This window comes from Octopus bimaculoides, chromosome 6 (assembly GCF_046866305.1).
Source record: "Octopus bimaculoides isolate indiv1 chromosome 6, ASM4686630v1, whole genome shotgun sequence".
Classification (NCBI taxonomy): Eukaryota; Metazoa; Mollusca; class Cephalopoda; order Octopoda; family Octopodidae; genus Octopus; species Octopus bimaculoides.
In genome coordinates this window covers 21569376-21595996 of record NC_142933.1, presented here as the reverse complement: position 1 = coordinate 21595996, position 26621 = coordinate 21569376, and the positions used below count along the sequence as shown (strand labels likewise).

Here is a 26621-nt window from a genome sequence, read left to right as displayed (position 1 = left end):
GAATATTACTAAGCACAGTTGGTTGGTAAGTTTGCTTCCCAACTACATGTTCTAGGTTCAGTCCTACTGCTTGAAACATTGGGCAAATGTCTTCTACTGCAGCCTTGCAAGTGGATTTGGGAGATGAAAACTGAAAGAAGCCTATCACATATATGTATATCTGTGTGTATCTTTGTATCTATCTCCGACCACTGCTTGAAACTGGTGTTGGTGTGTTTAAGTCTCCATAAATTAGCAGCTTGACAAGAGACCAACCGAATAAGTACCAGGATTAAGAGGGTGAAAAAAAAAAAGAAAAAAAAAACTACTGGGGTAATTCAAGGTGGTGCCCCTACCATGGCTGCAGTTTTGACTGAAAGAAGTTAAAGATAAATAGGCAAATTTTCGCTATCAACTACTATTACAATAAAAATCAGACACAAAGCTTAATGCCACAACAGAAAGATATGATCAAATTAAATGATGTTATATTACTTTTTCTTATTTCTGAATAGTAAGCAATGAGTTTTTCTTTCAAATGTTCTACCACTGATGGAAGATGAAAGACATTTGGGGTGATGAACATTCAGTAAATACATATTCATCATAATATTTAATTTTCATACCACATTCTTCAATCTATATTAAACCATAACTATATTGCCCCCCCCCCCATCATTGCAAATAAAATCTGTGCCTACTGCAAAAAAAAAAAAAAAAAAAAAAAAAAAAAGCTATAATCTTGAAGTGCTGAAAGATTTTTAGTTGCATGCCTTGTCCTTTTGAATATGTAAGTGTGCAGACTACTACGTGGTGGTGGCAAAAGTTTAGTCTGAAGTCAACATGATCCAGCAGGCCTTTCTCCAAAGGCATTCCAATTGTGACTATCCCCTTCTTTCAGAGGTACTTAGGACCACATTATCTTATGTGTCCTTTGCTTTTCTAGAAAGGAAAAATATATATAAAAAAAGGGTAGATAGTGTGATTTGAGGGAGATTTGGTTATAGCAGACAGGCAGGCAGGAAGGCCGAGCAAATAATTCTTCAGGTTTAAGTTTTATTTCGGAGGACAATACAGAGACAGATTATACAGTAGAGACAGAGTCAGTCAGAACTTTGTCAAGTCCTAGACATGGGCAGCGAATGGTTACTTTGCAGGCATTATTAGATCCATGACAAATGATCAATAGGATAAAAAAAAAAAAAGTTTAAGAATAAAATAACAAACATTACACGAGAAAGTTCAGATTGCATTTGATAGTAAAACTAACACTTTCTCTCCACTATTGCTCCCAGCCTCAACTTAAAGGATTAAATTACAAAAAAAAAAAAAAAAAAAAAAGAAAAGTAAAAAGAAGAAGCTGTTATTATATTAATATATATATATATATGGATAAATATATATATATATATTACAATTTGCAAGACCAATAACTTGGTACTAAGGAAATTGTTGAATTTATTTTAATGTAAAATTGGCTAATCTTGAGGTGAAGCAGGTAGAGAAAACTTTCTTGGATATTAATTCCTCCTCTAACATTTGACCGCGATTCTCTAAGCAATAAAGAATGGGGAGCAGTTGATTACAACTGAAAACATTGAAAAAAAATCAGACAGGAAGAGCTGCTTCCCTTTCGCATACACACACGCACACTTCCTCCCAGCACAAATTCCTTAATTTTAGGACATCAAAAGTAACCCAACTTTTCAGTTTGGTGGTTACCCCTCCATACACCAGGCTTACACTGCCACACTGGACAGTAACAGTGTACAATTAATATTTCATTGCTAAGCAATTTGTCTACACCTCTATAGGGTAAGTGTATCCAAAAGTTGAAAAATTAGGTTGAGAAATTCAGTCAGACAAAATAAAGAAACCAGCATGCTTGAATTAGAAATTACATATCATTAACAATGCTATTCAAATTAAGGGAGATGAGAGGGAGATTTTTATTATCATTACATGCACATAAATTAACAGTGGCAACTGATAGGGAGGTGTCAGAAACAGATGAAATTAATAAGCTAACAAAGCAAAACAAATAATACTAAAATCATGTAAAGTTGAATGAGAGTGGCACCAACTATATTTTGGCGCCAGAGACAACACAGATAGACATGCACAGAAATACTGACAAGATCAGAGTTTATGAAATGTAGGAAACCAGAAAGAAGGAGAAAGTATACAGTTTTTGTATCACAAAATAATAAAACCAGCGAAGTAGACTTATTTCTGGTTGGAGAATGAATTCAAAGATAGTGGCCAAAGGTCATTTCACCAGCCTTTTTCTTGCACGAAAATTCAACATGCAAGGCTGTAGCTATTGTGTACACAGTTGATAAATAGAACCCTATTAGACAGAATGTGCATGTATGTGTGTGTATGCTCGTGTATAAAGACCTAGATTCATTGTCTTAATGAGAAAAAGGTTTTCTGACATTGTATCAATTCAACAATATTTAATTATTGCTAAGTAATAAAAAATATAACAATTAACAGCTCTGCCTTGACAGACAAAAAATCCCCAGCAAAACCACTACCATCAACCCACTAAGTAAATAAAAACAGATAAGTGATTCAGTGCCACAGAATCCCAGCCAAATTACTACGGCTAGAAAATCAAATTATTCAAATAGTGACAATTTTTTTTTTTTTTTTTTTTTACTAAATAGATTTTTAAATCATTGCATATGTTTTAAAAATAAATAAATAAAAATGAAAAATATATATATATATATATGTAACTCTGACGAGTCCTTCCATTATAAAAAGCAATTTGCTTGAAAAGAGGCAGTATATTTATTTACCAGATGAGGTATATGGAGTGGAAAAGAAAATTGGAAAATCATGATAATATTATGAATGTTTTAATGTTGAAAAACAAAATTGATTCTCTCTCTCTCTCTGTATGTGTGTGTGTATGTATATATATATATATATATATATATATATGAATATATATATGATATATACACACATGCACACACACATACATACATACATACATACACACACATATATATATATGGGATGTATACCTAGTATTGGAGGACTGACATAAATTAGCAAGCAAGACCTCATAAATACAGTTAATAGATAAAAATCGAGAAAATAAGAGTAAATAAATAAGTGGCAGTGGTAGTGGTGATGTTGATGGTACAAATAAACAAGAGAAGCCATACGAAGGAGAGAGAGAGAGAGAGAAAGAGGAAGCCAAAAGAAAGCAATGAAGAGAAATGAAAAACAGCTTCATAATTAAGAGACACAAGAGATGTTAAGGTATAAAAATTTAATTCAATCAGCCAGCCACACACACACACAAGGGAGGTCTTACCAGCAAAAATTGATTGATACAGCCTAACCCTCATGAAGCCTTACTACCACCACCACCACCACCAACTGGTCAGTCAGAAAGCACGATTCCAGCACAAAAAACGAAGATAAACAATGCAGCTGGCTACTGGACTATATTAACCCAATGTGATATATAAACAATGTAACTTTACTTCAATGCTGAGGATGTCAAGTCAAAAAAAGCATCCATGAATGCAGAGCAAAGAGCAGGTTAGGCATACTGGGGGGAAGGAGGAAGAATAAAAGAATTTTCCAATACTTTTAAAACTTTTTTTTTTTTATTTTAGTTGTAGGTGTAATTAATATAAGTAGCTTTCAAAATTTTATTTTTCACTTAAAGTTTTGACACTGCCACCGGTGACCAAGGGAAGGGCAAGACAAAATAATAATAATAATAACAATAATAAAAAATTTCAATGTGAAATTTCTGACTGATTTGAGAACAATTTTCTACAGAGGACTATCAGAAACCAATAAAATATCAAGACTGTTGTATGTATCAAAGAAAGTTTACTTTTTCAACCCCCCCCCACCCATTTTTCCCACATTCAAAATTGTATTTTTTCAACTTTTCTTAACAAATACTAATTGTTATTTTTTAATTTTAAAGTTTTATTGAAAAGGATAGAGGGGAAAAGTGTGACATTATCACTGGCTGAAAGACAGAGCTGGTTTGGTCCACATTTAGCCAGAATAGAAATGATTGACAAACTTTTTTTTTTTTCTCTTTTAATTATTTAATTAGAAAGAAAGAAACTTAAAAGAGAGCTAAGTTAGCTTAGTGAAAGACAATGAAATGGAAGGGAGTGAGGAGACAAAATTGAACAGATTCTAAAAAAAGAGAGAGAGAGATGAGAAACAACTAAACAAATCAGAAGAATAAGAGAATACACTGTTTTTTCACTATGTGTATGTGTGCATATGTGTGTGTGTGCGTGTGCATGCACTAGCATGCATGTCTCTTCCACTCATAATATGGTCATGACTGGCCTTTGGTAGCGCTATGAAATAATGGACATGGTTTGGTTGGTCACTTTTATACAGATAACATATCAATACAGAACAATGTACAAGAGAAAAATGATAATAGTCATGGCCAGAGAGAGTGACAAGAAGACCAATATTATTATATTATTATTATTATTATATTATTCTTATTAATATTATCATTATTATTATTATTCTGTTTCATGTGCAAATAGATTCAACTAAATGGGTTGCTGTTTATGACACTTCCTCTGTCTCACCTTCTGGTTGCCCCTCAGCTTTATGTTCACAATCTGAAAAAGAGAAAGAAATGATTAGCAGTTTAGTCAAATTTACTCTACCATACAAGGTTGCTGTTGTCATTACCATTAACTTTCAACGAGCAATTTCCAGTTGCTTGTCCATTTCAAAACGCCTTTTGCATCTATTGCAGTTAAGTTTTTATTTCTCCAGCTTCAATACAATAATATTATATCAACAACCCTCCTACTAACAGCCATGGCACCAGTGTCTAACCTGATTCACTAGAAATAGTAACAGCAAAATTTACCTTAGTTATATTCTATATTTCAAATGGAAGGACACATTAGATGTAGTAATAGACATATAAAGATTTGGTCATTCTAATAACAGTTATTTTAGCCAAGACTAAATTGTGACAATAGTTAACTAAACAGTTGCCTTTACTATTAGTGGCATTAAAAAGTGGATTCAAAATAACAAACAGAAAGGAGTTACCAAACTTCAAAAAACATCAACACTTAATTTTATTATATACCAACTCAAGAGTATATTTTATCTAATTTTTTCAGAGAAAATGTTTCATGCAGAATTCTCAAAATTTTCACATTTTTCTATATTATATTAAAAGGCCATCAGAGTAAGCATTCTTATGCTTTTACCAAATGTGGATTCATTCACGGAAGACATTTGAAAATTATTTGTCAATGAAACAAAATCTGAAGACACTTCCAGAACCTATAATCATTGTTGCTGTCATCACAACCATTTTTCTATGCTAGCATGGGTTGGATACATGGTGGTTACATCCTTTCTACAATCAATGCCTGCAGTAGTCTTCACATGTTAAACTGCAGGATATGAACAAACATCACCACTGCCCAAGAGATGCCAAGACATAAACAGACTCTTGTAGTTTCGAACTACTAAATTTCATTTACAACACATTGTGAGGCTTTAGCAAAAGAAATTTGCCTAAGGAATCATGCAGTGGGATTGAAGACGAAACCTCGTAGTTTCAAAGCCAAGTTCTTAAGCACAGTCACATTAGCTCCTACAGACATGCTTGTGCATATCGAAGTTGTAAATCTTAAATATAGTGAGTGGGGAAAAAGGGAAATAATCAAAATTGACATTCCTCAGTAATATAGTGGTAAGTATGCCAGCCTGTCACAAGGGATATTGGGGCTTGAATTTAGGAGCAGATACAGCTGTGTGGTAAGAAGCTTGCCTCCCAACCACATGGTTCTAGGTTCAGTCGTACTGCATGGCACCTTGGGTAAGCATCTTCAATATAGCCTAGGACCAACTAAAACCTTGAGTGGATTTGGTAGATGGAAACTGAAAGAAGCTTGTAGTATATATGTATGTATGTGTGTATATATATAGTGTGCGTGTGTTTATGTGCATGTTTGTTCCCCACCACCACTTGACAACCACTGCTGGTCTGTATATGTCCTTGTAACTTAGCAGTTCAGCAAAAGTAACAGGCTTTAAAGAAACAAGTACTGGGTCAATACATTTGACTAAAAATTCTTCAAGGCAGTGCTCCAGCATGGCCGCAGTCTAATTGACTGGAACAAGTAAATGATAAAATATTAATTGAAAAAAATCTTCAAGCAACAATGCTTCATGACAGTGACACTCATTTACAGCTATCATATGACAAGACAAAGAGACACAAACATACATAGACTCACTGTATCTGCCTCTCTTTCTCATACACGTTTTTTTTTTTTTTTCAATTTCTACCAACCAAATCCAGTCACAAATATTTAATCAGCTCTGGGGCTATAGTAGAAGACATTTATCACAGTAGGACAGAACCCAAGACCACATGGTTGAGAAGCAAATATCTTAACTACAGAGCTATGCCTACACCTGTGTGTGTAACAATTATCCAATGCAACAACAGGAATCTCAGTAAGGAAAAGAAAAAATAGAAATGGTAAAGCAAAAAGATGAAGAAAATGATTATATCCTAACTCATAATCACCCATGCTTTTCATGAGCATCAAAATGTCACATTTATCTTTAAGTACCACTTCAAAATCTAAGAGGCATAAAACTTAATTTCAGATTTCATTTAGCTTGCCAAAAAGCAATTTTAAGGATTCCCATCATCTTTGATGGAAGCTGCCACTCTCTCTATTTAGCATTTCAAACATTATCTCATTTTAAAAAACATTTGTACCAGATGATGTAAAGCATATTTGGTACTGGTATGAAAAAAAATTAGTGATTGCTACCCAGTCGTCAAAGACACTACTTCATTTCTTGAAATGTCTATATATTACAAATTACTACCAATTTAGTTACTGATTTTGAGAAAAATCATTACAAACTAGAAAATCTTATGTACTCACATTTAGTCTAACAGATCTATAATTATATATATAATGGACGTTAAACGAGGATTATTTAGAATGACAGGCCTTAAACTACAAGTATTATACGTGCACTTTTAAAAACAAAGTCCAGCCTGTGTGATGTAAAGAAATATTTTTCACTGCAATGTTATTCTGAGTTTTCAAAGAAACTAACTCCTTAACTTCCATTTCTATTTTGATGTAAGATCTTATTCTAATTATGCCTAGTTTTTAATAGTCGGGCTCTATGAAGAAGATCTAAACTTTGTTAAAAAATTAAAAAAAAAAAAATAATAAAAAAAAGAGAGAGAAAATCCTTCTGTACATCAGAAATATTAGCTATAAAAGCATTATAAATTAGAGAAGGATTTTAAAAATTACCTTCAGCCTGCATATCTGATGTCCAGAGAGTGAGGTTGTCTCTCAGTAGCTGCATTATAAGGGTGGAATCTTTGTAGCTCTCTTCACTCAGCGTATCCAGCTCAGCAATTGCTTCATCAAATGCACACTTGGCCAATCGACAAGCACGGTCAGGTGTATTGAAGATCTCATAATAGAAGACAGAGAAATTGAGTGCCAAGCCTAATCGTATCGGGTGGGTGGGAGGTAGGTCCTTTAAGGCATATTCACTTGCCGCCTTGTAGGCAAGTAAACTATTGTCAGCAGCGTCCTTCCTCTCCTCCCCAGTGGCAAATTCTGCCAAGTAGCGATGGTAATCACCTTTCCTAAAACAGATAAAATTTTCAAAGTTGAAACAGCATAAAATGTACAAGATGCTGTGGAGAATTAAAAATATTTTTTTGGGGCCTTTTGATAACATAGTCATGCTAATAGTCATATGGTTCCATACATACACTATGCAATATTTCATGTTAAAATGCCCACAATAAAGCAGAAAACTGAAGCATATCAATAAAAAGAAAAAAAAAAATCACAGAAACAGGTTCAGCAAAAATAGATCTAATAGTGGTTTCAAATTTGGACACAAGGCCAGCAACTGGGGGAGGGGTAAAGTCAATCAGATTGACCCTAGTGCTCAACTGGTACTTATGTTATCGACCCCGAAAGGATGAAAGGCAGAATCAACCATGGTAGATTTTGAACTCAGAATGTAAAGAGAGGACAAAATGCCACTAAGCATTTTGCCCAGCCTGCTTAATGATTCTGCTAGTTCACTGCCTTAAATTTAGATTTAATATTGAGAAGTAATTTCCTTCACTATTTACCTCAAGTTTACAAATGACCACATGTTTAAGTTAAAGAAGTGTGTGCATGAATGCATGTACATCAAGAAACCTAAATATGACATACTTACATTTTGTAATAAAACACTCTAGATTCTCCAGTTGAAGCATTAGTTAAAAGTTTCTTATCCAAAACAGCTAAAACATCATTGCAAATATCTTGAAGTTCACCTTCAATCTGAAATGAACCAATTACATTAAGCAATTGTTAAACAGAGATTAACATTACTATTTTGGTGTCAACATTGGGATTGCACTGTTTTACAGCATTTCAGATGTGTTTCACTAACCAATAATAATAATCACAAGGTTTCAATTTTGAGAGCAGTGTAATGTTGATTATATTAACCCAAACAACTGACTGGTGCTTTATTTTATCAACAGCCCCAGAGCAATGATATGTAAAGTCAACTCTAACTGAACTAGTTGAATTTTGAGTATAAAGCATTGTGTATGATTAAATATCTTTAAGATCAATATTAATGATTCAGCCAATTTCAATAAGCAAGTGATGATGAAACAACTATTCACCACTTAAATATCTCACTTATCTTGGAGATATTTAATCAATATAGCTGTAAACTAGTTAAGATTTGCTGAACAATGCAATAGAAACACAATTTAATAAATAAAATATCAATAGCATTTTCTTAATAAATCAGTTCAGCCACATTTCAGTGATTTTTAAGAAATGTTAATCTTTATGAATTCGTCAAGATTAAGCATCCAGTGTACAAATGAACATGATCTGAAACTTTGTAGCTCACAAATTCAGTATAATGAAAATTTCATTTGAAAACTGAATATGTTTAAAACAAAAATTAAGAATGGTAATTTTTTTAAATAATTATCCCCCTAAATATATTCAATATAAAGTTTTTTTAAAAAGGTTACAAGTAGATTACAGAGGTTACTAAATACAGTTTAATGCTTTTAGTAAATTTTATCACAAACTTAAAAGATAAGACTGAATGTAAATTTTATAGTCAACATTAAAATAAATCAACAGATAAAATGTTATTTGGATTTAATTTGAACAAAGGCAGAAATGGTCTGAAAATGTTTTTATTTTTAAGAATCTTTTCCCTCACATGTCTGTTTGGAGTAAATTCTTTGGAATGATAAATAAATTCATTTTATTTTTTGTTAGTGGTGACAGAAGCTCGAGTGAATATAAAAATTCTGATTACCATTGTGTAAATATGAGAAAGCAGTTTGAATAGAAGAGATCAAGGTACAGTACAGACAATTAATACATGCTCAAGAAAGAATTTACTCAATTTCAACCTAACACGTTTTCCATACTGGTATGGGTTGGATTAGATTATTTTAGAGAAGTTCCAATCAATTCAGTATATGGTCAAAGAAATGGAGTAAAGAGTGACAGGAATCATATTAGAACTACTGTAAGCTTTTCTATATCTTTCACAAAACCTCTCCACCCCAAACATTTTGTGATAATCACATGACACTATGAACTATCTTTTTGTGTTGGGGAGGGGGGGACTATTAATAATTTAGGAAACCTGCTTAAGTCACATTCATTTTTCATTTCGTTTTTCTAAGTTTGCAGATTCAAGAGGACACTTACCAAATTATTACCTGGACCCTACTGCAATAAAATGGTAAGCCACAAGAGTATCTCATAAAATTACTCAGGTACATTAGCTGGTCAGTAAAGTGATATAGTCAAAACAATTTAGACAGCTTACCTTTTCTCTGTAGGCTCTAATCAAATTTACTCGCTGTTCACTGCCTTTAGCTTCTTCCTTTTGCTCTAGACTGCTGACAATTCTCCAGGAGGCTCGACGAGCACCTATCACATTTTTATATGCAACTGATAAAAGGTTTCTTTCCTCCACAGATAATTCAATCCCCTGGTCGGCCACCTCTTTCATGCTTTCCACCATTTCTGAAGAAGATGAAAAAAAAAAAAAAAAAAAAAAATTTTAATTTCAAATTGTACACAGCTTTTATATATCAAATGTCAGATTTAATGACATACTGCCACTATTTCCATTGCAATTAATTACTGTCAAATTTTATATCTATACTCAGTTATGTACACTCTCAGAATCATTAAATGTGCAATGCAAGGACATCACATTAGGCACAAAGCTACATGTAACATTGGAGCTGTGATGCATGTCTATACTTTTCTGAAAGTCATTACAAAGTTCATTGAAACAGTTCATAGAACTATTAAACTGATCATTAAGAAACATTAAGCTTCATAAACCGCAAAAATTAAACGAAGCTTCGTTTAGTTTAATTAAATCATTATCAAAAATATCAATCTTTTATCCTTAACAAATTATTTTAAGAATGAAACAACTGCAACACATCACACTTTACAGTGAAAGTGTTTAGTGTTTAAGATACCCTCAATTTAGCGGTTACAAAATAAATCACACACAGCAAACACACAAGAATGTTTAACATTCATCAGGAAGATCACATTACAAACATAAAGAAAAATATTTGGCAGAAATATTTTTAAGAGAAAATACTACAAAGTATATATTTCATGATAAAAAAAAAACCCATTCATTTTAGAATATTTTACAAAAATGCAACAGGTAAAGTTCATAAAATGAAGCAAACGAATGTCTCAACACAGGTCATATAATAAATGTAGTCGAGATCAATATTTAATGAAGCTATCAAGTTATAACATGAAACCTCTTCATATATTATTAGGTGACATGACTATTTACACAACCAGACAGAACAAAAAAAAAAAAAACCAATACACTCAGATAAAATTGAATTCTTTCCCTTAAATGTTTCATGTTTTAAATGAGACTTGAAATACATAAAATTTCACAATTTAGTACTTCAGAAATAATTCCACATAAAAAAAGAAGAGTAGAGTAGAAAAATAAATACCAACTATTTAAGCTACAAGCTGACCTAATCAGCCTATTCTATCTAGATTTACAGAAGCCTGTCAAAAACAGAGCCAAATTAACCATGATTCATAGGTAAATTCCATCAAGCTAAACATTATGCAGTCTCTGACATGGCTGTGCCAGCCTACTTTTTTCTAAGTTCAAATTCCAAATAAAAATGCTAGTGTTTTTTTTTAAATTCAAAACATCGATGCTTAATTAAAAGTTAGAGCATGTAAAACTTTATAATTAGGGAAGTGAAACTACACTTCAAGGTCAACTTTTCGTGGTATATGTTGAGAATAATTAACATAACACTATATTTCGTAGAATCTAAGATAATTTTTTAAGAGAAAATTTAAACTAATATTAATTTATAGCACCAGCAAACAAGACATGATCAATTTAACAAAAGCAACTTGAGAATTCTTTATAACCGAAGCTGGAATGCAATTTTTTCTAAAATTCCAAGCACCTATATATATAACTCAGATTCCACAAATTTATATTTTATTCATGACTCCCAATGAAAGAAAACCACACACACACACGCAGTCTATATAAAACAAGGTATTTGTTATATTCAAGGCAGAAATATATGTTCTTGTTCTAATTTACAGCCACATAAATTAAGCTTTATCATTTGTTTTAAATTTAGATGGCCAAACATAATTCAATATCTACAAAATGATTTGTTTTCTTCTCTCAGCTTAACATATAACCACATTGTCTCTCAAAGCAGCCTCTGTAATACCAACAATGGAACGTCTGACTAAAAGCTAAGCTATAATGTGTATGTTAACTAGACACAGTTAGATGTTGAACATGATCAGAGAAATGTTAATTCTATCTGCTCTTATTACTCTCTAAATAAACCCATATATGCAAAAGCTGAATCACGATAAAAAGCAATCCCCCATAGCTGTGTCTATAATTTAATGACATAACTAAATACTATAGTTAGTCCACAACTTCGATTATGTCATATAATGAGTGATTTAATAAATGTATTTTTTTTTAAACCTTGCCAGTAAGATTCATTAAATACTATAAACCGAAGGATAACCAACGAACTCTATATAAATTGTACACTTCATGGTTGGTCACCTGTACAATCGAGTTTAATCTTAAAATTTCTCTTCAGCCAACAGAACCAAGTAAAATACTTAATATATATATCTTAAGAACATGAGTAATCATAGCAAATTTCCCAAGACGCCTAATATGCAAATATACCGTTTGACACTATATCAATCTCAAAAATGGTGTTATAAAGAAGAGGTTGATTTGAGCGTGGTTAATAGCTCTAGTTTCGCCCATGTTCTTTAAACAGATTCCAGTACGCTCAAACAGCAAGACAATTTATAACATTGTTCGGAATGTGCCCCCCCCCCCTCCCCACATTCCAGTGACTTCAGTTTGCAGTATGAAGTTGTTTCGAATAGATTATATCACCAGTCGCAGTTTAACATTAATGTATGTAGTAATATCAATAAAAATGTGAAATTATTAAGGGGAGGGGGAAACAGTTAGTGATTGAAATTGTCAACATAAGCAATTGTAATAAGTTATATCTTATTTTGGCATTTCATTTAGAAATAATAAAACAGGGAAAGTTAAGACTAAATGGAAAAAAAAAAAAAATCTTCCTCTTGAGATTATATTATCTTGTAAGTCTTTCTTTTTTTAATTCAAAAACCTAAGCAAAGTTCCTAAGTACACCATCAAATAAACGATTTTTGGTTCGTAAATCGTTAAAAAATAACGATGAAAAAATGTTAAAAGCCTTTGTTTTGAATGTTTTTGGTGGATAGGGTTAATACCCAACCATCAAAATGTGTAAGGAGCACCCCAACTGTCAACAAAGAGTTGAAAATGATTGAGTTTCGTTTCTTTATAGAGGAACTGAAGACGACTTAAAACCAACTTAATACGTGTTATAGACCTATCTTTTGGGTCTACGTCGTGCAGTTAAACTAAAGGCCTTTTTTTTTTATTAAATAAATTCATCAAAATACGTTTGGACCTAAAATGAGTTAGAACATTTTTTAAAAATCTCAATTTCTCAGTAAAATAATAAACGCAACTAAAATCCAGCCGTTTACATCTCTTACATGTCACGATTATGATTACAAACCAAGTGACCATTTTAAAAACCATATACAGCACTTTTTCTTTTCTTTTTGCGTTTTAGATAAACGTCTCAACGAATATGCCATCCTTTAAATTTAGGAGAAAAGTACGGAACTATATGCAAAACACTGAGGGAGGCAGCGTTAAGTAAAAAAAAAAGTATAAATTTAAAATGAATTTTATTTCAATAAGTCTTTAAGTGAATTAATTAGGGGTAAACCCCACTCAAATCAGTCAAAATGTAGCTAGAGGATTTGATGCCTTTCTAGCAACGAAGGTACTTATTAGTTTACGTATTTGGAAGTGACCTCAGGAATCAATTTGGGAAATATTCAGAAATAACTGAATCCATTTCTTGTTCACATTTCAATAAATTTTGAAAATAAGAAAGATTCAGTAAAATAACTTGCTATTGTTAATCTGGCTTTTGGAACGTTACAATATGACAGTAGGTTTAAATTTATATACGAACACTTCAAAAATAGATGGTTTTGTGAATCGGGCGAGTTAGTTACAGAAAGAATTAATCAAAAATGATAGCGTCTCAGTTTTGAAGGAGGGAAGATGCGAAGTTGTAAGGGAGAAGAATGGTCGGCTGAATCACCCGGGAGAAATGCGAGGGTAAGTCGACCCAAACGAGATTTGAACTCAGAACGCAGTCCGACGATCTACCGTTTCTGCCATTCCACCGCCATTTTAAATTATAATAATGATAATTGTTTTGTTACATCGTTGAAGCGCAGTGTCCATATCAGCCCATATTTTAAGGCCTCCATAGACATATTTGGTTCGAATACATAACGCTTTTTCAAATTTAGAATTAGGGTTTGCATGTTTTCCAAGAGAGAGATTAAATAATACAATTAAATCTTGACAAGCTTCTCGAGTGGACCTTGTAAAGAAAATAAGTCTTGCCCACATGATTAGCTAGTTTTACAGCAGAAGCAAGAAACTGTCATAAAGAGACTAAATAAAACTACTACTACTGTTTCTTTCCACTCCAGCCAGCCATTTTTTTCCTTCTCTCGAAGGTTCAGGAGGAAGAGAGAGACACAAAGATTGTGAAACGATGTTTCAGCAGTGCTGAGAACAGTTTCCATCCTAAAGACATATTTCTTCTGTAATTAGAACCCGCCTACATTGCTATTGTGTGACGCGAGGGAGAAGTGATGAGGAAAAAAAAAAAAAAGAGATATAATGTATAAGATATGAAAACGAATTCTACATTTTATCAGTGTTATCGTGGTCGTTACGACCCCCCCTCTCTTGCCTAAGATGTTGAGAGTAATAATGTGGCGGTGATATATCAATGATTCCACTGACAATAGTCAAACTGCTACTAGTTGCAGCAGTGTAATAGTAGCTGCACCACTAGTAGCTACTGTACCAAAACCGTGAAGAGAGCAGGTACATTAACACACATTTAATATAATATCATCGCAGATATAGGACTTGTATAGTAACTAATTTATACGGGAGATTGTCATTAAATAGAACTAGTAATTTTAAGAAAAATAATGAAGATTTAGTTATTTTTAAGAAAGCTGTATGAAGAAGTGATCACATTAATTTCAACACCAGCTCTCCCTCCTTTTTTTCTTCTTACTATCAACTTAACAAGTCGTGTTGACTTCATTTAGATTAAAATAACAAAGACAATGAAACAGTTTACTTTTTTTTTATTTGCTCGAATTCCACAGCACAATAATTGTTTCTGGGTAGAAGACGTGCAATTTTGGGGGAGGTTAGTCGATTACATCCTTGACTGGTATTTATTTATCAACTCTAGAGTGATAAAGACATCAGCAGGATTTGGACAGAAAACGTCTGCTTGGTCAGTGGTTCTCAACCTGGGTTCCGCAATGGTAGTATTAAATTCAAAATTTCAATACACACAGATACAAATACATAAGGATAAGTATATTACAAGAGGTCCGTGGGAAAACTCATTTCAATTAAAAGGGTTGGGAACCACTGGTCTAGGTCAATACTACTACTGCTATATGTGTTAGGTCACATATAGCAGCAGACGGAGGTGGGGTAGCTGACTTAACGATTGATGCTTATTTTAACAAACCCAGCAGAGTTTGATCACAACGGAGGGGGGGGGGGGGTCATAGAAAATGCTAAGACCGTTAAACAATGACTTCAAAGTTGGGTTTTTTTTTTGTTTTTATGGTCACTGCTGCAACAATAATAATTATGATAATGATTTCTACCACAAACATACGCGCACACAGGTCTTCACAGACACGTCTTTTCCCAGCGTGTTGGAACAGACGATCAAAAGTCTGATGTCAGGAAGGGCATCCGGTCATAAAAAAAAAAAACTGCATTAAAAATTCTCAATTTATGCCAGCATTTAGAAACGATAAGGATATTGAAATATGAGCACAGTCAATCACACCGACACCAGTAATATTACTGGTACTTTTAAGTTACCCTAGCTCACCTCCCAGAGGAATGAAAGCAAACTCGATTCAGCGTAATCGAACAACAATACTGATTAAATGACTAAATTCTGCTGAAGAGTATCGGAAGCAACGAGACGATCTGGACAATAGAAGACCATTACATTACGTAGCGCATTTTCATAATTGCTCACATTTAATGGAAGCCTTTCAAGTAAACACCAATATAATAGTAATAGCTATTTCTATCAGCACACTTCAAATTAAGGTGGGGACAATCAATTTAATGAACCCCTAATAGGATTTATTCTATAGAATCTGATGATAATACCATGGGATACTACATTAACGTACAAGAAACTAGCAATTTTTGTAAAACCATTCGTAAAGACTGACATGTGATCTCACAAAATGATTGAGAGAAGGTGGTTATGTATAAATATATTATATACACACAGAAATCGAGGGGAGGAGGAAGAAGCAACAACTGTTAAACAGACATAACAGCATCATTTCTTTGAACACAGTTGTAGCGATGATGATGGTAAGTAACTGTAGTAGTTTCAGTTTAATCACGAAAATTATTCTTTTAAATTTTCGTTCAGTCGACAGTTGATGACAGCATGAAGGGGAGGGGTAGAGAGAGAGAGACGCAGAGAGAAATTATGGCACAATAGTGAATGAAACAGACGAGATTATAATATAGATGGATGGGCTGAAACAAAACTCAATAGAAAAATGAAATAGAAGAGGAAATAAATGGCAGAGAAATGAGAGGAAAAACCGGACAGCAGCAGCGTTTCGTGGTGCAATCAAGTTCCAGGAATAAAGACGATAAGTCTTTAATGATGAGAACAAACCCTGCCATGAAAGTCTTAATTTCAACCTAACTGAAGCCACTAATCCAAGTAACAGCACAAAAACAATCACTAACCATGTCATATAAAATGAGTGAAATAAAAACAAAATACAAGGGACAAATACTGGGAGTTTCTGTATTTCAAACGGGGAAGATTATTATAGTTGAGATAGGTAAAAAGAGAAAGTATATTATAATGACGCATGGGGTAGATTAAAACAGCAGGATACGATTAGTCTAGTTAGGTGCAAGGCATATAAAAAAAAAATACAGGAATTTAAAGGTTGAGCGAGTGTCTATGACTATACACACAGACACGGAAACAAACTATCTGCAATTATGCCTTACATATCGGTAAAATAACAGCCATATATAATGAAGTCCCAATCGGGCAGTCGTTATTTTTTTTTTATTTTTAAGTGCTTTAAAATATTAATTTAACATAATTTCATTATAGAGAGAGGGGACATATTTAGAAATATATACATAAACAAATGGAACAAAACGAGGAAGAATCGCAATCGATCGGCATGCTAGAAATGACAGTTGAATCTCCAATCACACACCACAATCTAGAATGCTTTTCATCATAGGTGTGCCGGACCAGAGCTGACCTATGGCTTAACACCGACAATGGAGCAAAAACATTTAAAATCAAAATGTCACAGAAGGGGGAATATGGACCGATGAACAAATAATATAGAAAATATAAATTAATTAGCTCGATTGAAAAGGAATTCAAAAGGTACATTTACATATATTTAAGAGAGAAACAACGATAGGAGAGTGGGAATTATTCATTTTTAAAATATTTATTGAAGTGAAGTGTGTGTATGTGTGTTATATTGGCATAAAGGAAGGAGAGAAATCAAAATGGTATATATATATAATAGCAGTAAGAGACAAAAAGAGACATGTAACCAAGCTAAAGCAGAAATACCATCACACATAGACACACCAAACGTACATAACATTAGCGGCTGACATTTGCTTTAAAACAACCCCCTCTTTGTTAGAGTAAAAGAGAGAGAGAGACATGTTTCCAATTCAAGCAAAGCATGGGGACAAGACGCTACCGACATACCAAAGCAAGGAAAACCATTGTAAAAGACTATGGGTTTGTTTTTTTTAAACTACAAAATGAATCGACAGATTAGATAAAACGAAAAATCTTTTTATAACAAAATTTCTATATTTTTAAAAATCGATCATCAGCTGCATTAAACATTAAAAAAAGAGGGGGGGGGAATGTTATTTTCTCGCAGAAAATATTCCGTTTAAAAAGATGGGAACAGAAATCAATAAAGATATATACATCGTAATATCACCACACACACACACGTAAACGAAAGATTGAGAGGAAGAAAGAGTTAATCTGAGTGAGAGAGAGAGAGAGTGAAAGACGCTCCCCCTACACCTCTAGAACGAGAGACGCTCTCAGACCCACGCGCACCATCTTACAAGAGTAGGCGGTTACAAACGGTTGACAAAAATCATACACATACTAAAACCAGGCATTTACTTTTATATGTATGTATGTATGCATACATACATGTATATATATATATATACACCGTAAATACTAGCTACATCCATCTATCGCTATCTACACATTAGCGCCAGCGTTGTAATTAACATGACAGAAGTGGAAGAAGCTAGTAGTGTGATGGTGGTGGGAAGAGCCTTCCATATACTATAAGACTACGACAAACTAATATTAAAATTAAATCAGCCAAGAACGAGTAAAGTAGAAAAAAAATCCTATTTAAACACTACATACATTTATATATATAGTACCATGGTCCCTGTGTGAGTCATAGCTATCATATACAACATGGCGGGCCATACAACTGATGGAGTTATCTCTGGCTTCAGCTGAGCTTCTACATTACATTTCTCATTACAACACCTATGCAAATAAAATTATATACACACACATATATATAAACACACTCACACTAACAAATTCAATATATATATATATATATCTCGATATCAATCTATAAATCTCTCTCATTATTAATATATATATATATATATATATATATATATATACATATATATATACACACACACACATACGTACGTTATCTTTCAAAATATATTTCTAGGCATCACAGAAACCGTTTTAAAGTCATAACAAACAATGAAATCCAAGCAAGAATTCTTGTTTCTATATCGACATTTTAGATTTAAAATTATAAACGTATGAACATTTAAAAAAAAAACCGATTCCCATTATTCAATATATAGTAAAACTGATCACCGCCTCTTTCTAAATGCTTATACATCTAACCCACCTTAATTGATATACATGAATTAAATTCCCATATATATATATATATACACACACACACATACATACATGGTATCTGTCGATCCCATATCTAAGACACGAATTTCTCATCTTTTTAGAAAAGATAAGATTCCTAAGGAAACAAGAACGATTTTTTTTTGCCAGTTATTTCAATGAAATATGTCTCGTCTACACAGGAAGCATGGTACTTCAAATTTAATGATTTAAATATATATATATATATATATATATTAATCACCAACAGAGACACCTATAAAGGAAGAAACGAAGAGGAGGGCGTGATGTTCATTCAGGTCTTTCAGAAATAGTGTCATCTAGTCGTATAGACAGGTCTGTTGGTTAGTGTAGACACTCACGTATATAGAACTATATGTATATATATGAAATATACATCTAATGTAAATGGAATTCAACACAAACAAGACATATTCAGTGATTTTAAAAAAAATTAAAGCATCTTTTCTTTCTGTAGAATCTACAAAGGAATTACTTTAATAATAAATAATAACCAACACTTCATTTTCTTAAGTTTAGGGTCAATTTATTTGAACTACATACATTTTGTGTGTATATATATATATATATATATATATATACAATAGACACACACACACGAAGTGATAGATGACTCAGTGATGGACAAAGAGGGGGAAGTGATATATATAATTTGTATGTATGTATAGAGTAGAAACCGCTTATTATAATCAAATGAAGTTATCAAAGGGTTACTGTTATAAAAAAAATTAGCAGGTCTCAAGCACGCTCAAGATGTTATACCCTCTGCATTCGGTTATTGTTATCATTAAGAACTCCGTTACAAAGCGATCACAATAAGCAGCTTCCACTGAATATATCAAGTAAAAATGAGGCTATTTATATATATATATACACACACATATATATGAAGATATAAGAGAAAGTAATATAATATATATTCTAATGTTCTAACGGAATATCAGTGAATATATTATATACACAGAGATGGGTGATTATTGAAATATATAACATGTAATAGATATACAGAAAGAATTATATAAAGATCATGGCTATATATATTTATATGAAAGACTGAAATAATAGAGAGAATTAGATCGTGAGAAACGGAATACATATAGATTTAGAGAGGGAGTGAGAGATGGACTGCTCTCGATTTTCCAGTCATCCATTACAAACCGAAATTATGTATTTTCTTTTTGTTGTTTTAAGACAAAAGAAATTTAAATACCGTCATATCTTTCAGCCTGTTCAGCCAATTTGGCCTTGTAAACCATTTGCTCCCTATCCGACATTTCTGATGATTGAAAGAAGACGACGATTTAGAGTGATTAAAGAGTGAATCACAAACTGCTACAGAAATTTCAACTATTGCTGGGAGGCCAGCCGGACAGAAAAAAATAGTTCCCTCCTGTCTTAACGATAGCGGGCCTACAGTGTATTCCTACGCAATATATTTCGTTGCTAACTCTCGCGAATTCTCGTTGCAGCGTTAACAATCTAGGTCAGAAGTAAATTTCCTCTCTTTCCTCCGTGTTTCTCTTTCGCTTTCACTCTTTTTCCTCTTCTCTCACTTCACACGTTAGATTCAGAGATGACTGTATAAGAGGATAACGAGAGGCGAAGGGAGAGAAAGCAGAGACGACGTCACTAATAGTAGAACAACCGTAGTAGGAGGGGAGGTAGGAGATGAGTAGCGGCAGCAAGGCAACAAGAGATGAGAAGTAGGAATAAGAGTAAGAAGGAAGGGGAATTGGTTGGTTAGAATGAGGAGTGGGAGAGAGTTGCAGTAACAGTAGTAGACTGACGCAAGTGTAAAAAAAAAAAAAACTTACGCATTATTGACAGTGTGTATATATTACACATACACACTATGACTATAGTTTACACAGTTAAAATGTGATATACATACACACTGTCAAACTACTGCTTATACATTCACACACAGTTTTTTTACAGTTGTCTTTATTGTGTAATATGTATACACACACATACACAGATGTTTCTAGTATATATAGCTCTCTCTCTCTCTCTCTATATATATATATATACCAAAAACATATGTATATGTGTGTGTTTATCAACGCGTATATGTGTAAATTGTTAAGTGTAGTTAGCTGTAAGGGTGGGGAGAGAAGGAATGACAATTGAAGGCGAAGGAGAGGTGAGTAAAAATGTAGGAGTGGTGACGGCGAAAACGGAAACAGGAAAGAGGAACGAAGCTTAGAATAACAGAATGGATAGAATAAAGGAGAAGAGAGGCGTGGGGCAGAGGAAGAAGGAAAGACAGGAGAGAATAACAGATATAATAATAATTATAATGCACAAAATGTCTAAGAAAGAGATAGCACCAACAAACTAATAGGGAAATAGACATAGAGGGTAGATGACTTATAGATAACGGGAGTGTGTGTATGTATATATATATATATATATATATATATATATGGTTTGTGTGTTCTTTGTAGCTGGGAATATTTAAGGAGACTTATAGTTTCAGTCAGGAACCTTTAGGTCATTAAGTAACTTGTAATCACGGTTACTAATTATTAAACACATATGTATATATACATGCATGTATGTAGACAAATACCGAAGAAGTTCTTATGATTTATTATTACAATTTCGAGATATAACTGATAAATAGAACGCTGAACTATTGTAACAAATTCGATACATCACGACTTCGAGCTCGAACCCTATCGTTACCGACTTAGTCTTTAATATTACCAGGCTTCAGCAAGAACTAGAAACGAGAAAACGCAAACAATTTCATTCAACCGACTCTTTGAGTAGTAACTACCTACAGATTTGACCTTGTTTCTTAGTCAAACATAAATTTAGCTATAGGTAGGTACATAATGAATACAGACACCTGAAGTCAATATTTTGCTATCATATTATGTACCCACATAAAAGAATGTGATCACTTTTTAAATATGCATAGTTAAGGTGCGTAAATCGACTTAATTGATCACGGTTTCTTAACTTTCATTGTCAGCATTTAACCTGGAGTCTTAAGACAAAATCATGCAGAAAATCAGATGATTCTTCACCAGTTCGCTATGTATAGATTTAGTTGTCTAGCTTTGATTCCCCCACCAACCCCTACACATTCTTGCATGCATGCGTACGTACGTACGTACGTACATACATACATATATACATAAATAAATGCATGTAGAATAAAGAAGTTATGTATGTAATTTAAAACACTCTTATGACACCAGCCACTGAGTTATTTTCTCTCAGCTCATTTTTGTTTTACGTCCGTGTCGGTAGCACGTAAAAAGCACCATCCGATCGTGGTCGATGCCAGCTCCTTTGGCCCCTGTGCCGGTGGAACGAAAAAAGCACTCACTACATTCTCAGAGTGGTTGGCGTTAGAAAGGGCATCCAGCTGTAGAAACACTGCCAGATCAGATTGGGGCCTCGTGCAGCCTCCTAGCTTCCCAAACCCCAGTCGAACCGTTCAACTCATGCCAGCATGGAAAACGGACGTTAAACGATGATGATGATGATGACATACATATCAAAAATACATACATATGCATAGTATATGTCTATACATACATACATACATGCATACATACATATAAAATCATCGTTTAATGTCTACTTTTCCATGCTTGTATGGGTCAGACGGAATTTATCGAGGCAGCTTTTCTATGGCCAGATGCCCTTCTTGTAATCAATTCTCACTTATTTCCAAGCGAGGTAATATTTCCCTTTACCTAGATGTGTTTCTTATTTCTTTATTGCCCACAAGGGGCTAAACATAGAGGGGACAAACAAGGACAGACAAAGGGATTAAGTTGATTACATCGACCCCAGTGCGTAACTGGTACTTAAAGAAAGGCAAAGTTGACCTTAACGGAATTTGAACTCATAACGTAACAGCAGACAAAATACCTCTAAGTCACAGAAGAACCGGTGACAAAACATCGTCTGTAAAGGAGATACATCACTAACCCAGCTGGAACAGGTAAGAAAATGATGGTGGTGAGAAGTCAGCATGTACCCTCAAAGTACAAGAGGGTGAATGTGAGGAGGATGGGGACAGAGGAACGGGTGAGGAAGATAGAGACAGAAGATCAGGCAAGCTTGTGAAAGTGTGAGGTGAGCAACAGATGGTTAGAGACGGGGAATATAGGGATATAGGTACAGTGAATGGCAAGCAGGGAAGGAGACATGGTCAGTGGTGAGAATCAGTTTGAGGAAGGTGAAGGAAATAGGAGTGGGCCCAGGAAGAGGAGGTGATACAGACGCACATACACATGCAAATGTTTCAGTAATATAGCAGTTTATTTGCACTTAATGTATTACACATTATTATACATGCTAAATTGCTAACTATCTCATTAGGCATTTTCAAACTATGGAAAAGCAAAAATCAATCTGCAATCAACCTAGAAGCTATGGAATTACCAATTATGATAATTAATAACTAAGATACAAACCATTTGTTATATATGTATATGAATAGAGGTAGGAAGCAATGAAATCAAAGAGATAAAGGCACATGTTTACTTAGGCACACAGTAAATAAGAACCAAGATATGGATGCTGAAATCACAAAGAGGATAAGGGCAAGATGGCAGGCATTTAACTTTAATAAAGGATGTGCTCCAAATAAAGCAAGACAATGTCATACATGTCAGATTCTTCAATAGCACTATCCTGCCTACACTCTTATATGCAAGTGAGACTTGGGCTACTACAAAGAGGATAGTACATTGACTGGTTACAAAGCAAAGGGCTATGGAGAAATCCATGCTAGGAATATGACTAAGAGAGCACATTCGAAATGAGATAATTTGAGAATGGAGTGGAGTGAATGATGTGATTGCAGAGTATGGCAAGCACAAGTTCCACTGGGTCAGATGTGTTACAAGATTCACAGACAACAGGTGGACCCATGCAATTACTGCATGGTGTCCAAGAGATCAGAAAAAGCACTTGGAAGGTTTCCACAACAATAGGAAGATGATTTGGTCAAATAATTTGAGTCAAGTTGGTAAAGAATAACACAACCAAGACAAAATTGGAACCACATTGTGACAAGTGGTGTGTAACAGCATCTGATGGCCTGTTCAATACTATGATACATACATACATACACACATACATACATACATATATACATACATACATATATTTATATTGAAGATAAAATGAGAAGATGGAATGTACCAACAAAAAAATTTATATTACCTCAACAATTGTTTCATCTTCAAGATGCACCACTCCCTTGTGGGCATGGAAAGATACAATAACACCAGATGCAACTCACAGTACATAGAAGACTCCTCAGGTAGGATAATAAGATGTTAAGCTGGGAGATATACATTTGAGTTTCGCTGTATTGAGAAATTTTAACAGTTAGACAGATGTGAACATTCATACGTTTAAATACAGGGTGTCCACAAAGTCTGGGTACCTAGAGTAAATAAAATCATAACATAAACAATTAAATATAAGAAATAATAATTTCTTAAAGTATGTGTTAATCCCCATGTACCCAGACTTTGTGGACACCCTGTATATATATATATATATATATATATCATCTTCATCATGGTTTGCCATCAATGTTCCATGGTGGAATGGGTTGGATGGTTTGACAGGATCTGATATGTCCAAGGACTGCATCATGCTCCAAAGCTTGTTTGGCATAGTTTCTATGGCTGAATGTCCATACTAATGCCAACCACTTTACACCATGGGCTAGGTGCTCTTTGTTATGTTACCTGTACCATTGGGGTGGCCATGCAGCTTGCAGAATTACAAGCTCTAAGTGGTGGTGGTGGTGGGGGGGGGGGTCAGCTTCATACTAGTGGACAAGGGATTGAATTATAGCTGCTCACATCTAATAGGAGAGAGAAAGAGAAAATGAACAGTAGAAGACTCAGGTCCATGTCTCTCAAATTTTACACTTTTGAAAATTTTATAAAGGTGAAATTGGTTAATAGAATTACTGCTAATGTTAATTAGCCTTAGGGCAGCAAGATGGCAGAATTGTTAGCATGTATGTATATATATATATATATATATATATATATACATACATCAGTATCAGTTCCTCCTGTGCTCTCAAGCAAATTAGGAAGCAAGTTGATGGCACCGGTTTCTGCTGGCTGTGGTTTTTTCTACATCTGTTCATGTGATATTGGTTTCTCTCTTTCGGACTACTGCTCTCTTTCTTTTTTCTTTGGGTGGTGACCATTTGAAAGCTATTTTAGACCGGCGTTGTTTTGGTAATTGAAGTACAAGACCTCCTAGTTTCAATCTTCATTCTATGATGATTTCGCTAAGTGTCTTGTGTTGGATCTCTTTTTATGTCGTATTGCCAGTACATTCTTAGAATCCTTCTGAAACATCTAGCTTTCTGTCAATTTTCCATAGTGCTCTTCCACACACAATCTGAGGAACATGGAAGCATACAATATCATCCATCAAAGCATACCTGTCCTTATGAACGACCTGTGAGTAAAAAAAGCAATAGAAACACATAGAATTATTAAAAGTAAAAGACAACTGTGATCCCTAAATAGGATACTTACCAGTGCCAAATTACCCATCAAAAATACAACCCCACTAGTCAAAAAATGCAACTGCCCTAATTGCAGGACTTGCACCTACCTCTTGGAGGGCTCAACACATAAATTTAAGTCAGGTCAAATTTTCTCCATAAAAAATCACTTCACCTGTGCATTAAAGAACTTAATCTGTCCTCAAGTGTGGTGGATGTGATGGAGGCTACATAGGTCAAACTAGTTTGACCTTGAGGGATAGACTGGCAGTATGCAGGCAACAAATCTGGGACCCCACGACCAGGAAAATTCCCATAAGCAAACACCTAGGTAAATGTCCCATAGACATAAAGCCAAAATACCAAATCTTCCCTCTCTATCAATGCACCAGAAATATTTCAACCCAATTCTGATTGAATAAAGAAAGTATGGTCATTAAAAAATATAAACCGCAACTAAATATCCTTTAATAACACACTAGAAAGAAGAAAATACTCAATTTTTCCACAAAAAAAACCCAATCAGATACAACAGACATAATTTGAAAACTTTAGTAACAGGATCTCCACTGGGTTTCGAGATCCCAACTCCAAATCACTATACAATAATACTTTCTTAAACACCAGTTGCTAACGTCACTTCTCACTAGACCAATGAAATTTTACCTACAATCAGAACCAGATCTTCAGAAAAATACAAACTGACTCTTTAGGAGAATCAACCAACTGGAATGGTTGATGACCATTAAGCAAAAACTAATGAAGAAATCCCTACAGAGAAGTCAACAAGCAGAACACCAAACTTGACCAAAACAAAAACAGGTTCTTTATCAAAATAAAGTGACATCACAAAACTTACTACCAATCAAAACTTGTTCTTATATACAGGGAACCAACCAGCCAATCAATCAATCAACCAACCGACCAACCAACCAGAACACTAACGCCAAAATAAAATCTATTTTTTGACCAAAAACATCCACCAGAAAGAATAAGATGCCATCAAAATTATAACGAATCAAAAATTAGATCCTTTCATGTAAAAACTTATATATACACAAGATATGCTCTGATTCCCCAAAAAACACTGTTAAAAGTGAAAAGCCTAGTATGCAACGCAGAAAAGAACTACATGCATGACAACAGAAACTGTAAAAAAAAACCTTTTTTACTCTCTTCCCCTTTTCTTTTCCCTCTCTTATCCACGTATACGATAAAAACTTGATATGACCGAACTTTTAGTAATGTGCATGTTACATTCTTCACCGGACATTTACTTTGATATTATCTATCCCTGTGGAACTCATTGAA

The 26621-nt window shown here is 33.9% G+C and overlaps 1 protein-coding gene across 2 annotated transcripts; it reads right to left on the bottom strand.

Annotated features, from left to right (window-relative positions):
- Positions 1-2905: 2905 nt before the first annotated feature.
- LOC106871476 (14-3-3 protein epsilon-like) lies at positions 2906-20262 on the bottom strand. Of its 2 annotated transcripts, NM_001323787.1 has the most exon segments (7): positions 2906-2943; positions 4517-4590; positions 4592-4613; positions 7311-7654; positions 8245-8351; positions 9886-10085; positions 20010-20262. In NM_001323787.1, coding segments are annotated over 6 exon segments (786 nt in total). In that variant the 5' UTR covers positions 20074-20262; the 3' UTR covers positions 2906-2943; positions 4517-4541.
- Positions 20263-26621: the final 6359 nt, after the last annotated feature.

What these genes read in the sequence shown, in the direction of transcription:
- LOC106871476 (XM_014917952.3), bottom strand. Translation starts at nt 20,073, where the DNA reads ATGTCGGATAGGGAGCAAATGGTTTACAAGGCCAAATTGGCTGAACAG. An exon ending in TTAGAGCCTACAGAGAAAAG is followed by an intron (nt 8,352 to 9,885) that starts GTAAGCTGTCTA and finishes GGTTCATTTCAG; the next exon opens with ATTGAAGGTGAACTTCAAGA. An exon ending in ATCAGATATGCAGGCTGAAG is followed by an intron (nt 4,614 to 7,310) that starts GTAATTTTTAAA and finishes TCTCTTTTTCAG; the next exon opens with ATTGTGAACATAAAGCTGAG.